Raw genomic sequence first — 18373 nt, 5'->3', positions numbered from 1 at the left:
AAAAAATGGTAGCGATTCTTTCCCTTGAAATATTTCCACACACAAGAAAATATAGATATTAATATAAAACGTCAATGTGCACCCAGATCCTCTGAGATCTTACAAGCCTGGGTTTTTAAATCCTGGTAAGAGATAATGCTGAGGGGAGATGTGTGAATAATCATTTCACCATCACACAATGCCACTCCAATAATCTGAGGGACAGTGAACTGGCCCTCAGACTGTTGGAGGGCCGCCACATACAGTACTCCACTTACTGACCACCAATGAAAGAGGTGCCCCTTCCTGAAGTGCGGCGGGGGCGGGATAAATGGCCTCAGGGGGCCGCATGCGGCCCACAGGCAGTAGTTTGGGGACGCCTGATCTAGAGTATGAACTGGGATAGAAAAATGCTTCAGGTAATAACTTATTTTCAAGGGAATGGGTGGAAAGATGTTATTTATTAGTCACTGGTTTATTCAGACACTCCAAGTGCCTACCAGGCACCAGATAAAGTCCTTGTCTTGGATCACTGCTCCAAGAATTAAAATTTGTCATTCTTTCCCAACCCTCATACCCAGCACTTGAACTCTCTTCCTACATCAGAATTCTACACTGTCAATAAAAGGAGTCAAACTCTGTACAATATTTGAAGAGATTTATTCTGAGCCATATTTGAGTGACCACAGCCCATGACACAGCCCTTAGGAGACCCTGAGAACGTGTGTTCAAGGTGTTTGGGGTCAGGTTGGTTTTATACATTTTAGGAAGATATGAGACAACAATAAAATACATTTAAGGTATACATGGGTTCAGTCCAGGAAGGCAGAACAATTTGAAGCAAGTGTGGGTGAGGGTAGTGCTTCTGGCTTATAGGTAGATTTAAAAATGTTCTGATTGGTAATTGGTTGAGTTATTGTCAAGACAAAGGAATGTCTGGGTTATGATAAGAGGTTGTGGAGACCAATATTTTATCATGCAGATGAAGTCTCCATGTGGCCGCCTTCAGAGAGAATAGATTGGAAATGTTTCTGATCAGACTTAAGGTCTGTGTTAATGGTAAATGCTGGTCAGCTTTTCCTAAATTCTAAAAGGGAAGAGGGTATAATGAGACATGTTCAACACCTGCTTCTCATGGTGGCCTCAGTCAGTCTTTCAGGTTAACTTTTGAGTGTCCTGGCTGAGGAGGGTGTCCATTAAGATGGTTGGGAAGGGTGGCTTTGAAGTTTATTTTTGTTTTACAACATGTAAAGAGTGTGTGTGTGTGTGTGTGTGTGTGTGTGTGTGCGCGCACGCAGGTGTGTGGTGGAGTTTTGCTCTTATTGCCCAGCCTGGAGTGCAGTGGTACAATCAGCTCACTGCAATCTCCACCTTCCAGGTTGAAGTAATTCTCCTGTATCACCCTCCCAATAGCTGGGATTACTGGTATGCACCACCATGCCTCACTAATTTTGTATTACTAGTAGAGATGGGGTTTCACTATGTTGGCTAGACTGGTCTCAAACCCCTGACCTCAGGTGATCCACCCACCTTGACCTCCCAAAATACTGGGAATACAGGTGTGAGCCACCATGGCTGCCCTATAACATGTAAAGTTTCGAGAGGAGACAGAAACCACCTCCCTCCCTAGAAGAGAAAAACATTCCAGTCACCCCTGCAGTTGATCATGGACATGAGTCTTAAGCTGCACCAGTCAGAAGACCACCTGCTGAAGCAGCATCTTTCTCTCAGTAAATGCTCAGGTTCATTGTCTTTCACCAAGAGGATTAAGGACACTGACACATGAGGAGTGAGTTTAGGAGCAGAGGTTTAATAGGCAAAAGAGAGACAAAGTGAAGCAGCTCTCTCTCTTGCGAGACAGAAGGGCTCCTGAAAGTGAATTTTGGCCTGGAATGGGAGTGCATCTGATTGTATAGGCAGGCTTGAGGAAATGGTGTCTGATTTATGTAGGGCCCACAGGTTGGTTGGACCAGGTGTGACATTTACACCGTTTGTGGGGAAGGCTGTTCATCCCACCCTAATCCTATTATGCAAATGGACTTTCCATCTGGCTGGTCCCATAATGTCTGCTGTTTACTATATACGTGGCTGGTAAAGAGAAGGGAAGATGGAGCCGCCATGCAAACATGCCTAGTCCCAGGCGTCCTTTCCCTATTGGCACAGCTGCTGCATTCACCCGTGAGAGCTCCCAGCTGGCTTGTCTGTGTCTGAAGCTTGATTTTACAGGCTTCTCCTTGTTAGAAATCAAAATGATTTGGGGGCCACTTTTCATTAAAAGGAAAACCTTACTGAGGACTTCCAAACCCTCACTCTCTGCCTAAATAATTTCTTCTTAACTCCTATATCACTGCCAGAATCTGAGCCAGAATGAGGTGACACAGAGAGTCTGGGACTGTGCAGAATGCATTTTAGTATAGATGGCTGAGTGGCAGTGGTGATGTCCAGTTTCCAGGTGCAGCAGTGACATCTGTCCTAGCCTCAGGGTCCAGGGTCCAGCACCAGGCTGTCAGATGTGTAAGCAGTGGTGTCTGTGCTCAGCAGCAGGGGCAGTTGTTTCTAGGAGGGACCTGATCCAGGGTGGACTGTATATTCTGTTCCTGGATATGTAGTTTTCAGCCTTGTTCTGTGGTCTTCCCCACAATAAAATTAACCCCCAATACCAGCTATACTACTTTATGTGTAAACTACAGTAATTTGTTTTCCATAGTTTGTTCCAAGAAATGAGTGAGAAATCAGTGTGTGGAGCAGGGTCAGAGAGCAGCATTCAGAGGTGTTCTTTGTGTGAGAGCCACATCCTGAATTGTCTACCTGGCCTCTACCCCATGGTGGAGAGATCAACAGGGAAGATCGCATCTCATAATTGGTGATGTACATCCTGCCTTTTATTTCTGAGGGAAAAAATCGCTTTTAACCAAGGTTTGAAAACCCACCCGACCCACCCACCCTGCACACTCTCTGATCACTGATGTCAGTGGTTTCCAATCTGTCTGAGCAACAGGATTGCTGGTGGGGGATTAGAAAATACTCAGGCCACTCCCCAGAACCCCTGTCTCACAGTATTGTGCACAAGACTGAGGAATCATTTATAATAACAAGCACTACAGGGGAGGCTGATGCACAGAGATGTGGGATCCTGGTGTTCTTGCTGTTCCAAGTGTGATCTGGAGACCAGCAGCAGGACCTCCAGCCTGGTCATTAATCCAGAATCTCTTGCTTGACTCAACTACCTGGATCTCAGCACCACGTCCAGGTGATTCCTGTGCACATGGGAGGTCCTTGTCTAAGTGTCCTTTCGGCGTGGGGTCAAAACTGTGCAGTCTGCTGTGGGTGTGGTCTGAATAGATCCCTTAGAACTGGAGGTCCAGGGTTCAGTCCTTTCACTGATTCTTTTCCATTGCCAATCACCCCCTTGGTGCCCTCATCTATGCTAGAGGTTTTGGGTATCGTTTATATGGTGTGACCTCTTAAGTTCATTTCTCCCGCCCAGTCCTTTCCCCTAAACTCTGGGGTTCAGTCCAACTGCAGCTGCCTCACCTGCATTCCTAGTAGACATCTCCACTGAGTGCCTGAGATGCCCCCTTTTCAGTGAACTCCTGACACAGTCCCCCCATCTCCACTGAAAGCAGCTCCACCCTTCCTTCTACTCACTCATTTTACAACTATGAATGTCTTTGATTCTTCTTTCTCACACCACAGATACAATCCATTGGCAAATGCTGTGAGTACATCTTCAAATGCATCTAGAATCTCCTCACGTCCACTATTCCCCCTGCTCACACCCCGGTCAAGGTAACTGACATCTCAAGCCTGGAATACTGCACTCACTTCCCACTGTTTCCACTTCTGCTTGCCTCGTCCCTCACCTCTCAATTCCATGCTCAGCATAGCAGTCACAGAAATCCTTTCAAAAGAGAAATCATATCATGGCCCTCTTCTGCTTAAAGCTGTCCTCTAATCATATCATGGCCCTCTTCTGCTTAAAGTTGTCCCCATCTTACTCAGAGCAAAGGTCAGATCCAACCCCACTCCCCTCAAGCCTACCGGCTGTGGCCGTACCTCTGACCTCATCTAGTTTCTCTCTGTCCAGCACTCCTGGCCTCCTTGCTCTTCTGGGAAGACAGACCCCTTCCTGCCCTAGTGCACTGGCCCTGGAGGTTCCCCTGCCTGGAAAGAACTTCCCCAGACATTTTCATGGACACTCACATGTCCCTCAACTCTTTCCTCAAAGGTCACCTTTGCAACGTGGTGCACACTGACCACCCAGCACAACAGCCACCTTCCCTGTCCCCACTCTTCACACCCTAGATTACCTCCCTCACTGCACTTCCCACCTTCTAGCACTTTCCTTCCTTACTCTGGTTATAGGGTATCTATTGTCTGCCTCTTCCCACTGGAACATGTGCTCCAAAAGGCCAGAGATTTTTCTGATTTTACTTCAGTGATGTTCCCCAGATGCAGAACCATTTAAATGTCAGTGGAATGAATGATCACTGTACGGCACCTCCTATTCTAGACAGGATCTTTATTAACATAGCCTCAGGCCAAATGGTGTTTTGTGGCAGCTATGGCACAAGGTCCCCTCACACTGACATCCAGGCCGCCTGTGCTTTTCTCAGCATGGCTGCTTGTGCCCTCCCTGCCCCACCCTCCTCCCACACCAACCCCCACGCACACTGCAGCAATCAGGTTTCTTTCTTCAGGAAAGAAAAATTCTAGGCTATGGACCCATTTTAACAAACAAATATGAATCTAAATTAGACTCTGCTTTAGATTCATGAGTTGGGATTGGAGCCAGCAACAAATTCACTGGAACCAGGGCAGGGAGAGAGGGCAGGAGAGCAGAGCAGAAGAGGAGCCCTAGAGGGAGGCCAGGAGCTGAATGGGTCTGAAACTTTGTCTCAGAAACACAGAGACTCCTATGTGCAGGGGCTGCCCTGGGTGATGTGTAACTCTCTGTGGTCACAGCTTTTGCTGGATAAGTTTCCTCTGAAGGGACAAGGACAATGGAGAAGTGAAGCTGGCCCAGTTGAGGACTGACCACACATAGCTCATGATGAACTCAGCAGCAACTGGGCACAGGCACCGTCCACACACGGCTCCTCACAGCCTTCTCCATCAGCACCTGCAACAGACTCAGCACAGCGAACATGCGGATTCTGGAAGGTTCTCAGGTCTTTATTTCCTCTCTCAAATTTTAGGAATTGACTTACTTAATTAACTCAACCTCTCATGGCAAATATTTGAAGAACAAATTTATATTCGGATTCTTATTTTCAGTAGGGAAGTAAGAGGTTGTAGCTCAATGCACCGTGAAGTTGAGACAGAGATGGAGACACCCAGCCCCACCTCTGGAACAGGAAAGATGACTGGGGAGGGAACACAGGTCGGCATGGGGACAGGGGTTATGTTGGACACGGGGTGGGCTGTCTCTTCACCTTCTCACACTTTGCTAACAGGGAAGCAGACACATTCAGAAGTCTTTGCAGAAAGAGATGCCAGAGGCTCTTGAAGTCACAAAGGGGAGATGTGAAGAAATCCTGCATCTCAGTCCCACACAAGGCAACTGTCTCAGGCTACAGAAAACAATAGTCATGAACAAATTCATGAGTGTCATGATAAGTGATGACACTCTGAACAGCCCACCACACACTCGAAATGTCCCAATCAAAGAATCCTCATTATCCAGTCCTGTCCCCTCTGCCCCTAACCCTGCCCACTTCAGACCCCCAGAATCTCACCTTTACAAGCCCTGAGAGACACATCGGAGCCCTGGGCACTGCCACTGACTGGGGTAGAAAAAAAACAAGATGTGGACAGAACCCTCAGGAGATGTGGGACAGGAGGAATTATGGGGTGGGTGAGCTCCTCCTCACTCCCACCCCCACCACCTACACACAGCCTGAGAGTGGCTCCCCCGTTTTCCACCTGTGGGAAGAAAGTGTCCTGTGAAAGGACTGGGAGGAGGCAGGGCCATGAGATCTTAGCTGAAACTCCTAGTCTTGGACCAAGAGTAGTTTCCAGAATTATGACTACAGACCCAGGGCAGGATCAGAAAACACAAGGAAAGCAGGTGTAGGTCCTGGACCCACCCCCCTCCTAAGGTCTGTCCTTAGCAGGGACCTTCCCCTGACTTGCAAATGCTGGGATCAGAACCCCATCACCACAATCATCAAGGTGATACATCTGCCATCACTTACTCTTTTGTGATACATCACAAAAGAGTAAGTGATGGTACACAGGGCCCCAGGCTGGGTTGGCCCATGTGTGGATGGTGCTTCCCAGTAAGGAGGCAGGAAACACTTCTACCTGGGGCTTGAAACCCCTAAAGGGACAAGAAAACCCAGACCCCACTCCTCATCCCTTCCCTACCTGAGCTCTTTCTCCTCCACATCACAGCAGCAATCACAGCTCCAGTGACCACAGCTCCCAGGACAACCAGGCCAGCAACGATGCTCATGATGGGAATGGTGGGCTGGGAAGATGGCTCTGGGAAAGGAGGGGAAGGTGAGGGGCCCTGACCCCAGGTCTCAGCCCTGACTCTGCTAAATGCTCCAGAAGGGCTCCTGTTTTCCCTGAGAAGAGACATAACCCCTCGTCCCCCTCCTTACCCATCCCCCTCCTTACCCCATCTCAGGGTGAGGGGCTCCAGCAGCCCCTCGTGCTGCACATGGCACGTGTATCTCTGCTCTTCTCCAGAAGGCACCACCACAGCTGCCCACTTCTGGAAGGTTCCATCCCCTGCTGGCCTGGTCTCCACAAGCTCCATGTCTTGAGTTTGGTCCTCCCCATCCCGCTGCCAGGTCAGTGTGATCTCCGCAGGGTAGAAGCCCAGGGCCCAGCACCTCAGGGTGGCCTCATGGTCAGAGACGGTGTGGTGGGTTACTTGTGTTTTTGGGGGATCTGATGGGAAGAGTCAGAAAGTTCAGGCACTTTGCATCTCTCATGGGACACCCCAGCATCTCCCATGTGACCATCCTGAGAATGAACAGGACACCTGGGGTGTCAGAACCCAGACACCAGCCTGGACACAGGCACCTGGGATAATCTCCTATTCGGTGGAAAGTTCTAGTCTCTGAGGCAGGAACGGCGACTTCTGATCCTAACCTGAGTGGAGGCTGAGGGACTCAGAAAAGCTGGAATCAGACTTTCCAACACATTGAGTGTGAGGCAGAGAACAAGGCCTGAGAGAAAAAGTCACGGTGCCCAAAGCTGCTGCAGGGGTCAAAGTGGACCCTGATCAGTATTCCAGGGACTGTCTTCCCCTCCATTCCCTCAGAAATGTCATCCCTTAATTGTCCTAGAGAGCAGAGGGGGCCCTCAGAGGAAAGTCAGGAAAACTCATGCCATTATCCATTCAAGGGAGGGCGATATTCTAGTGCTGATTCCATTTTCCTCCCTTCCTCGTGGGAGGCTCGTCTGGGAGTTCTATAGGAGATGGGGAAGGCTCCCCACTGCCCCTGGTACCCGCGCGCTGCAGCGTCTCCTTCCCGTTCTCCAGGTGTCTGAGGAGACACTCCACGCACTCGCCCTCCAGGTAGGCTCTCCATCGCTCCGCCTCATTGGCCGCCTCCCACTTGCGCTGGGTGTTCTGGGCCGCTACGTCCGCGGCGGTCCAGGAGCGCAGGTCCTCGTTCAGGGCGACGTAGTCCTCGCCGTCGTAGGCTGTCCGGTAATACCCGCGGAGGAAGCGCCCGTCCGGTCCCACGTAGCAGCCGGACAAATCCTGGAAGGTGTGAGACCCTGGCCCCGCCCCCGCGGTCAGCCCCGCCCACCAAGCCCCGCCCCGCGGTCAGCCCCGCCCACCGAGCCCCGCCCCCGCCCGGACCAACCCGCGGGAATTTGGCCTAAACTGAAAATGAAACTCGGTAAAGGCGCCTGGGGCTCTCCCAGGTGGAGGATCTGGGCGGATCCCACAGCCTCGGGGTGTATCGCAGACCCAGAAACTGTGGGGGACCCGGGCGGTCTGTGCGGAATGTGGAGGGGTCGTGACCTGCGCCCGGGCCGGGGTCACTCACCGGCCTCGCTCTGGTTGTAGTAGCCGCGCACGTTCTGCAGGGTCACTCGGGAATTCTGTGTGTTGTCCTTGAAGATCCGTGTGCTCTCGTCCCAATACTCCGGCCCCACCTTCTCCGCCCACGGCGCCCGCGGCTCGGCTCTCGGAATCGCGGCGTCGCTGTCGAACCCCACGATCTGCGTGTCGTCCACGTAGCCCACGGCGATGTACCGGGGCTCCCCGCGGCCGGGCCGGGACACGGTGGTGTAGAAATACCTCATGGAGTGGGAGCCTGGGGGCGAGGAGGGGCTGAGATCCGCCCGACCCTCCCTCCTCCCCGCAGAAGCCGTTTCCCTCCCGACCCCGCAGACTCACCCCTCCTGGTCTCGGTCAGGGCCAGGGTCCCCGAGAGCAGCAGGAGGAGGGTTCCAGACGTCATGACCCCAGCCTCGGCGTCTGGGGAGAATCTGACTCCTGGTGGGTACGTGGGGACTTTAGACCCGGGACCGCAGCGACGTTGATTGGTTTCTCTAGACACCCAATGGGAGTGGGAACTGGGGTCGCCTGTTGAGTATCCTGGAAGAAGGACCCGACACAGATTGGCAGAAGTGAAAACACAGGGAAGTGGGAATCCGCAACGCTGCTCCCCAATGCAGAGGCGGCCCTTGGAGCCTGACACCCTGAGACCCACGCGCAGGCCCTGGACCTTTGTCCTGATCCCTCACAAGCCTCTTTGTCACACTGCCTCCGTGAGTCCTGGCCAAGGATCTGTCTGTGGAAACAAGGGAGAGACTCCCAGGCTGCGCCCAGCCCTTCCCCTTCACTTCTCGTCCTGGAATCCCCAACACTGAACTGGACTCCCTGCCTCCCAGTCCTTACCTCTCCCCTCGGACTCTTGTACAAGGAAACTCACCACGGGGAACTGATGCCAGAGAGTGAGCTCGCCCTGGGAATGGAGGTGTAGAGACAAGAGTTTTCTCTCTAAATCTGGTCAAGTTTCGTCTGTAGGCATCAGATAGAGATCCTCATAGAGACCAGTTTCCTTTTTGTTTATTAATACACTAGCTAGCACAATACTGGCAATCCCTGAATGGTTAGAATTCCAATCTGTAAAAGACCTGTGTCAAAACGGCATTACAATTAAACTCTCAAAGCTATGTTTTACTTTCTCGGACTATGGATCTGTGACTCTGGGTTGTTGCATTTAAAATTATCTTCATTCCCTAGCCCGAGATTCCTCATGTGAGTTCAGAACATCTCCTGAATACAAAGAAGCAGGGTGTGTTACTGTGTATTGCAACCTGGAGCCTGTAGCCCTGACCTCAAAGTTGCGAGTGCTCCATGCAGTCCCAGTGCTCTTCACTGATGCTCCAGCGCCGCCTGTTTTTGTGAACTATGCACATCGAAGCAGTGTGCGTACTTTATTTACACACTTAGTATTTTTGTGACCCCCCCTTTTTTAATCATAAGGAGGCCATTAGTTTTTAGGCAGTCCCACAAAATGTATTAAATACTTAATGCAAAGAATGTCCTCCTAGGCTCTTCCGCTGCTTTAGAAATTCTTCCCCCTGCTCCTTTTCCTCACCTCCTGCTTCCCCAGCCCTTCTCTCTGCCCCTGTCATCCCTCACATCCTCCTCTCCCCTTAGTCCCCGTCACCCTGTCACTCCTGAATTGTGGCACTAACACCGTCCCTCACTTCCTGCCCGTGTCTGTTCTCCCCACAGTGCTCAGCCCTCCTGCTAATGTGATTCAGGTCTGGTCATTTCTTCCCTTACAGTGGTTGGATTCTGGTCTACCACTTTGCTATTCGTTTTCAATTTGTCTCATATCTCACGGTTTCTGTTCCTCCTTTGCTGCTTACATATGTGTCAAGGAAACATTTTTTGTTTATAGTTTTAATTCTCCTAGTGGCTTTCAGCTATATTTCTTTACACTAATTTATAATTGTTCTGAGAATGGAAACTCGATTCCTTGACTTTTCACAGTAAGTTGAGGTAATGTTAAACTACATCCAGCAAAATAAAGGACACTTCAAACGGTAGTTTCATTTAGCCTATCATTATGCTGTTATTGTTGTATATATTACATCAATATACATTATAAACTCAACAATACAGTGTAACATGTTTTGTTTTAGACAAGCAGTCATATGCCTTCAGGAAATTAAGAAAATGAGTGTGTGTGTGATATGTGCGTGTGCATCATTTCTGTTATTAATTGTTCCTTTCTGTGTATCTGGGACACCATCTAGAGTCATTTCCCTTCATCCTGAAAAACTTCCTTTAAAATTACATGTAGTACAGGATGCCTAGGAAATGAATGTTATGGTTTTGATGATCTAAAAATGTCTTTATTTTTGCCTTCTTCCCCACCTGGTTTGTTTGTTTGTTTTGTTTGTTTGTTTGTTTTGCTTTTTAGGACTTCTACATATAACAAAAATTTACCAGGTTTAGCTGCGCTTTTTGGTGAATAGTGGTAATTATTTGTAGTCGTGTAACTACCACACTGCCCAGTAGAGAAACATCACATGCAAAGAACCCCCTGCTAGGCTCCTCCACTGCTTTAGAGTCCTTTCCCCTGCTCCTTTTCCTCACCTCCTGCTTCCCAGCCCTTCTCTCTGCCCCTTACCCATCAGACCTTCCTCTCTCCTCAGCTCCCGCTGCTCAGTCACTCCAGAATTGTGGTACTGTAGAGAACAGTTTCTTTTCCCTAAAAACTTTCTATTCTTTTCTATTTAATCCTTGCCTCCCACTCTCACCCCTGCCCTTCACCCAACCACTGCTCTGCTTTCTGTCACTGAAGTAGTGTAATTTCTAGAATTTCACGGACATGCGATCATATGTGATGTAGTCCTTCGTTCGGTCTCTCACTCAGGATAACAATGTTTGAGATGATGCCATTCATTCATTTTTGTTACTAAGTAGCTGCCGAGTATTGCTGGAATCTCAGTTTATTCACTGGTTTTTCTATTATCCAGTTGATAGACATGTAGATTACTCCAGTTAGAGTTTGTTATTAATGCAGCCACTATAAGTAACTGCTTACAAGTGTGGTCTTATATTTTTATTTCTTTTGGATAAATACATATTTGTGGGATTGCTGGGTCATGTGGTAATGGATGGGTAGCTGTATAAGAAATTGCCAAACTGCTTTATAAATTGGCTGCAATATTTTTTATATTCCCACCAGCAATATCAGATATTGCAATTTTTTTCATGTTTTTGCCAGTATTTAGATTTATCATATGTCTTTTTAACTTTACCTGTTCTAGGTGGTGTGTAGTGGTTTCTCATTGTGGTTTTAACTTTCACTTCTTTGATGACAAGCATTGTTTGCTATCATTTTATGTTTATCCAAGTTGCTTATTACATATATTTTAGGAACTATTTTGCAAATTCAGTGATTAATTCCAGAGACTTTTTCAGAATTCCCTAGTGTTTTCCACATATGAAATGAAGCTGGTGACAAAGACAGACAGTTATTTCTTTATTTCCTATCCATTGATCTTTTTCCTTTTAAAATTATTTTTACTTGGTAGAGATGAGGTCTCACTATCAGGCTGGTCTCAGACTCCTGAACTCAAGTGATTCTCCCACCTCAGCCTCCCAGAATGTGGCTACTACATGCATGAGTCACCATGCCTGCTTCTTCTATTGGTCTGTTATTTCATTTTCCTGCCATGTTGCACTGGTTAGGATGCCTGTTAGGTGTTTAAACAAGAATGATGAGAGCTCATGTTTGTTTACAAGGAACCTAAACAAATTTGCAAGAAAAAAATAGCCCCATTCAAAAGTGGGCAAAGGATATGAGCAGATACTTCTCAGAAGAAGACATTTATGTGGCCAAGACACATATGACAAAAAGCTCAATATCACTGACCATTGAAGAAATGCAAAAAACACACAATAAGATACCATCTCTCTCCAGTCAGAATGGCAATTACTTAAAAGTCAAGACACAACAGATGCTGGCAAGGCTGTGGAGAAACAGGAACACTTACACTGTTGGTGGGAAAATAAATGAGTTCAACCATTCTGGAGGACGGCATGGCCATTCCTCAAAAATCTAGAACCAGAAATACTATTTGACCCTGCAATTTCATTATGGGTATATACCCAAAGGAATATAAATCATTCTACTATAAAGACACATGCACATGTATGTTTATTGCACTGCCATTTACAATAGTAAAGATACGGAACCAACCCAAATGCCTATTAATGATAAACTGGATAAAGAAAATGTGATACATATACACCATGGAATACTATGCAGCCATAAAAATTGAATTCATGTCCTTTGCAGGGACGTGGATGAAGCTTGAAGCCATCATCCTCAGCCCAACAAACATGGGAACAGAAAACTAAACACCACATGTTCTCAATCCTAAGTGGTAGCTGCATTGAAAACACATGGACACAGGGAGAGAAACCACACACACCAGGGCCTGTTGGGGTGTAGGGGGTAAGGGGAAGGAACTTACAGGATGGGTCAATAGGTTGAGCAAACCACCATGGCAGACTATACGTGTGTAACAAGCCTGTGCATTCTGCACATGTATCCTGGAACTTAAAGTGAAATAAAATAAATTCAACAAAAATAGAAAGTACGTGCCTTACACATACACATATGTTCATTGCAGCAGTGTTCACAATAGCAAAGACTTGGAATCAACCTAAATGTCCATCAGTGGTACACCGGATAGAGAAAATGTGGCACATATACACCATAGAATACTATGAAGCCACAAAAAAGAATGAGATCATGTCCTTTGCAGGAATATGGATAAAGTTGGAGGCCATTATCTTTAGCAAACTGATGGAGCAACAGAAAATCAAATACCACATGTTTTTACTTATAGGTGGGAGCTAAATGATGAGAAAAGATGGACATGTAGAAGGGAACAACACACACTGGGGTCTACTTGGGGGTGGAGGGTGGGAGGAGGGAGAGGATCAGGAAAAAGAGCTAATGGGTACTAAGGCTTAATACTAGGGTGGGTACTAACGGTACAGAAATAATCTGTACAACAAAACCGCATGACACAAGTTTACCTCTATAACAAACCTGCACATGTACCCCTTAATTAAAAATAAAATTTAAATTAAAAAAGAGAGAAAGAAAGTGCATGTCTGGAAACAGCACATGGTTGAGTTCTGTTTTTTGTTTTTTTTTTTTAACCGAGTCACACAATCTCTGCTGTTCACTGGAGTGTTGATTCATGTAGGTTTTTGTCATTACTGATATGATAAGTTTTAGGTCTACCATATTATTTTCCCAGTTTTTGTTTCTCTGTTCCTCTTGTCCTGACCAATGACTTCTGATTAGAAATTATAGAAACAAAAGAAAGTAAAATAACATCTTTAAAGTGCTGGAAGAAAAAAATGGTCAACTAAGAATTCTATATCCAGCACAGATGTCCTTCAAAAGAAGGCAAAATAAGGAGATACTTCAGGTAAAAGAAAATGAAGAGAATTTGTCACCGGCAATTCTACACAATAACAACTGGTAAAGAAAATTCCTCAGGCTAGAGGCAAATGATACCAGGTGGAAAATGAGGTTATCAGACAAGATGAAGATGATAAAAAATGGTAAATATTGGGCTAAGTGCAAAAGGCTATCTTGCTCCCTTCACTTACACTTACTTACTTTATATACATAGAACTATTCAAAGATAAGAAAAACCTTTTTCTTGTGTGACTTACAACCTATATAGACATATTGTATATAATATCTATACCATAAAATTATGACATTTTATAGAGGATACATGGTTGCCAGACTTATGTATTTATGGGTAATGGTACTTTATTAACTGAAAGTAGACTATGAAATGTTAAGAATGCATTAAGCTCTGAAGGAAATTGAGAATCAAAAAAACATTCAAAAGATCGACAAATCTTGAAGATGCTTTGTTGTTGTTTGATTTTCTTTTTTCTTTGAGATGGAGCCTCACTCTGTCACCCAAGCTGGAGTGCAGTGGTGTGATCTCAGCTCACTGCAAACTCCGCCTCCCGGATTAAAGTGATTCTCCTGCCTCAGCCTCCTAAGTAGCTGGGATTACAAGCGCAGCATGGGCCGCCACACCTAGCTAATATTTGTATCTTTAATAGAAACAGGGTTTTACCATTTTGGCCAGGCTGGTCTCAAACTCCTGACCTCATGACCTGCCCACCTTGGCCTCCCAAAGTTCTGGAATTACAGGCACAAACCATCCTGTAATCTAGCACCTGGCCACAGATTTTTTTTTGAACAAACAACCAAAAAAAAAAAAAAAAAAAAAAACTTAGCCAGTCTTGAGTCTCATTATTCTACAATTTTGGAACTGTTGTGAATACAAAATAATCGAACATTCTTTCCCAGAAAGAGGAGTTATCCTAAATTCAAGGCAGGAAAATGCAGCTGTGAACAATCAAAATCACTGTCCTTGTCCTCATAAAGCCTGTATTCTAGAGAGAGAAAAACTACGAGCAATTAAAATAAATACATTTGTAGCTGGGCCCAGTGGCTCATACCTGCAATTCCAGCACTTTAGGAGGCTGAAGTGGGAGGACGCCTTGAGGTGAGGCGTTTGAGACCAGCATCAAAAACATAGCAAGACTCCATTTGTACCAAAAGTAAATAAAAAGGTGGCACACACCTGTAGTCCTCAGCTACTTGGGACGCTGAGGTGAGAGGATCACTTGAACCTAGGAGTTTGAGGCGACAGTGAGCCAAGATTGCTCCACTGCACTCCAGCCTGGGCGACAGAGCACAACCCGGTCTCTCAAAATAAATAAGTGAGAAGATGATTCTTAAATATTAGTAAAAGGGTTGTGAACACTTTGTTATGAACACATGTTGTCAAGTCTCATGCATTCTTCATCCTTCCTGGAAAGAAGTTATGCGCGTGTTATTGTTGTTATATGAAGAAGGAGCACTGAAAAGAAAGAAGGAGTAGAAGAAAAGGTTTCTTCTTTTCAGTTTTCCAGAGTGTTGCCGTGAAGGGCTGGAGAGAGGAGTTGCAGGGAGAAGACAGAAACCTCAGGGACGGCACAAGGCTCCAGAGCTTTCCCCTCCTCCCACGTTGTGGGGTCCCTTGCTGCTCAGAGGCACCTTCACCCCCATTGATGCTCAGCCCCGGGTCAGCCATCTCTGCCTGACTTACAGCCCACTCCTCTCTTCTGCTCAGAGCATCTGAGAGCAGCGCGGCGGCGCCCCCGTGTGGTCACAGGGCTAAGGACGGTGGCCCTGAGCTCCCATCACACCTGCTCAGCCAAGACCTACCCTGGGCTCCCTGCAGCAGGACAGGGCTCTGAACACAAGAGGGCGCCCCTACTCTATGTCAGAATTGGGATCAGACACGTCTGCGTGGTTCTATTCCATTATTTACAACTGTTTTATGCCAACGTCACACTACCTTTTATTTCTAGGGGTTTATAGTAAATCTTCAGATTACCCCATACGCATCTTCCAAAATTCTTCTTTTTAAAAATTATTTTGGCTATTGGAAGTTATTTGCATTCTCATAGAAATGGTAGATTCAGCTTGCCAATTTATTTAAACATTTCTTTTAAAGCTCACCAGTGTTTTAATTGATATGGTATTAAATTTAATAGCTCAGTCTTGGAGAATTAATAACACTGGGTATTTCAGTTCTTAAATACACTATTTCTCTGTTTATTTTGGGCTTTACTTTCTGTCGGTGGTGCCATGTAGATCTTAGAGTATCAATCATACAAATTATTAAAAAATTGATGCCTGAACATGGTATTACTTTAATCATTGTTTTATGAATGTATTTAAAAATTTTTCATCATTCTGATTTTACATTATTTGCAGATACTTTACTTTTGTGTAATAGTTGTACTATTTTAATAAATTTACATATTACTTCTGGAAGTTTTATTTGCCTTAAGATTTTTCCACACATAATATTGTCACCTGCAAACTCGGACACTTTACTCTTTTTTTTTTTCCATTTAAAAATTTTTCCTTTCTTTTTCTTGGCTTACTGCTCTGGCCAGGACCTCCAGGACAACATCTTTCCTGTTTTCCTGATCTTAGGTACAGAGTCATCAATTTTCATCATAAAATATAATGTGAGTTGTAGGTTTCACATAGAAGTCATTTATCAAATTGAAGAAATTGCCTACTATTGCTATTTGCTGATAAATTTTATCACAAATGAGTGTTACGTTCTATTTTTTATTAATTTTTTTAACCTTCAGGTTCAGTGGTACACGTGCAGGCCTGTTATATATTTAAATTGCATGTCATGGGGCTTTGGTGTACAGAGTATTTCGCCATGCAGGTTACAGGCATGGTACTTGATAGGAAAATTTTAACCCTCCCTCTTCTTCCATCGTCCATCCTCAGGTAGGCCTTGGTGTCTAGTGTTCCCGTCTGAGTCCATGTGTACTCACTGTTGAGCTCCCTTATCAGCGAGAGCACGTGGTGTCTGGTTTTCTGTTCTTATGTTAGTTCTCAGGATAATGGCCTCTAGCTCCATCCATGTTGCTGCAAAGGACATAAGCTTGTTCTTTCATCGCATAGATTTTGCACTTTCATATCCTTCAGTTTGGAGGACTTTCTAATTTCTCTTGTGAGTTCTTCTTTGACAAAGTTGTCATTTAGAATTTTGATGTTTAATTTCCAAATTCTTGGTATTTTTATGATTATCTATCTTAGTCCATCAGAATACCATAGTCTGTGTGGCTTATAAACAAGAGAAATCTATTTCTCACAATTCTAGAGCCTGCAAAGTCCGAGGTCAAGACAATGACAGAGTGGCCCTGTGGTTAGGGACAAGTTGGCCCACATTTTAATCCTAAGACAAAATAAGGAAAAGCTGTTTTGCCCCATATTCACTCACCAGGAAGCACTGTCATTGTTAGTGATGGCATCTAGCTCTCAAGGGAGGACAGCAGCGTGGGGCCAGCTCTGTAATCACTGCAGAGCTCCAGTCTGCTTTGGTCAAGTCCACAGTTCCTCACTGCTGCACACTTATTACATCACTGCATCCCCCTCTGCAATCTTTACTGATGAAGGTCTGAGAGATCATCTTGTTCCTGTGAACTGTTTTAAGTTAATCTTACATCTTGCATTACTGCTGGCTGAGATTTCAACAAATGTCAGAAACCCTTGCTTGAAGGGCAATTGACAGAGGACACCTTGAAACCTCCTGTGGGAACAAGTGGGCTTGATGAGCACAGCCTCCTTCCCATGTGGGTTCTGCTGCTCACAAACTCGTGAGCCCTGATGACGGGCTGCTGTCTCCCTAGGAAGAATCCCCAGTTGCAGGGTTGCTTGGAGTATTAAACAGGAGCTCAGCCAGCTGGCTCTTATTTCTCTGTGATATTCTCTTTTTACCCCCTTTTTTGTAAGAATTAAAAGTATAATTTTATTTAGATATTACTTGTACATAGTGTATAGTAAGATATACAAAGAGACACATTATTTAACAGGAGAGATTTTTTTCTTAACACTACTTTAGATTTAACTTGCAACAGCATGGTAGCCCTGCAAAGTGACAGATACTCTGATCTATATTTTTAAAATTACTTGCTATTCTGGCTGATACATTTCCACTAGTCTTTAATGGATTAAAATGTATCAAGTATTTTACTTTCAAAACCTTGGTAACCCTGTTTGTAATTTTCTATGTGGCTATTTTACTTCATTTGTTGAACATCTTAGATATGAGCTAAAGTTCTCCATCAAATCTGGGGACCTTTCAGCTATCATGTTTTCAAATATTTTTTCTGATCCTTGTGTCTCTACCTTTTTTGAGGGGCCACTTGAACATCTGGTCACCTGCTTTATATTCTCTGATGGGTTAATGAGGTTTTCTTCTTTTTTTCGTTAATCTTATTTCAAGCCGTTTTTTTTTGTTGTTGTTGTTTGTTTGTTTGTTTGTTTGTTTTTGGATTTTAAGACTGAGCACGTTCTAGAGATTTCTATTCAAAGTCATGAACTTGTTCTTTATTCTGCCGTCTCAAAACTTCTGTGGACCTCATCCAGAATACTTTCATTTTCTCTTTTTCTGTTTGAGAATTTCCACTTAGTATCTTAAGTAGTTTCAGCAGGGGTTTCTGGGTGTGTATCCTGCATCTGTGTAATTTAGAAATTGACCAAGTATTTGAATCATTTATACTCAGATTTTGTGATTCAACTTCACTGTGGTTGCTTTGTTCCTGGAATTCTCTTAGAATTTCCAGTTGTTCTGTTAGCCTCACACCCTGCCCTTTCACCCCTCAAGCCTGTAAGGTATTTGCTTTCTTTCACCTGAGCTCTGAGGGTTGGCAGATGCTCTTAGTCCATGGTACTGCAGACTTGCAGATTCACCAGGATCATTTATCTCTTTGGAGGGTAACCCTCCCTTTAGTTTCATTCTGATTTTTCCCCACCATCCCAAGTGG

The 18373-nt window shown here is 45.3% G+C and overlaps 2 protein-coding genes across 3 annotated transcripts in view; both read right to left on the bottom strand.

Moving 5' to 3' along the window:
* Positions 1-5133: 5133 nt before the first annotated feature.
* Positions 5134-18373, bottom strand: part of LOC120361109 (patr class I histocompatibility antigen, A-126 alpha chain-like) — a 62746-nt gene continuing 49506 nt past the window's right edge. The window contains exon 7 of the mRNA XM_074398288.1: positions 5134-5552. Within this exon, the coding sequence (XP_074254389.1) occupies positions 5382-5552 (171 nt within the window). The 3' untranslated portion in view covers positions 5134-5381. The remainder of the gene's footprint in view (positions 5553-18373) is intronic.
* On the bottom strand, positions 5465-8491 carry LOC101045785 (class I histocompatibility antigen, Gogo-OKO alpha chain-like). 2 transcript variants are annotated; one of them, XM_039462567.2, is made up of 7 exons: positions 8348-8490; positions 7995-8264; positions 7444-7719; positions 6604-6879; positions 6349-6465; positions 5718-5765; positions 5465-5552 (listed from the first exon to the last, which is right to left on the bottom strand). In XM_039462567.2, exons 1-7 carry the CDS (start codon positions 8409-8411, stop codon positions 5548-5550), a joined length of 1056 nt encoding a protein of 351 aa, XP_039318501.2. In that variant the 5' UTR covers positions 8412-8490; the 3' UTR covers positions 5465-5547. The 2 variants fall into 2 exon arrangements, with proteins under 2 accessions (XP_039318501.2, XP_074254399.1); XM_074398298.1 differs by lacking the exons at positions 5465-5552; positions 5718-5765 and adding an exon at positions 5802-5904 and having other exon boundaries at positions 8348-8491.

This window comes from Saimiri boliviensis, chromosome 4 (assembly GCF_048565385.1).
Source record: "Saimiri boliviensis isolate mSaiBol1 chromosome 4, mSaiBol1.pri, whole genome shotgun sequence".
Classification (NCBI taxonomy): domain Eukaryota; kingdom Metazoa; phylum Chordata; class Mammalia; order Primates; family Cebidae; genus Saimiri; species Saimiri boliviensis.
Note: the sequence above shows the minus strand (reverse complement) of the source record. Positions and strands in the feature narration are given on the sequence as shown.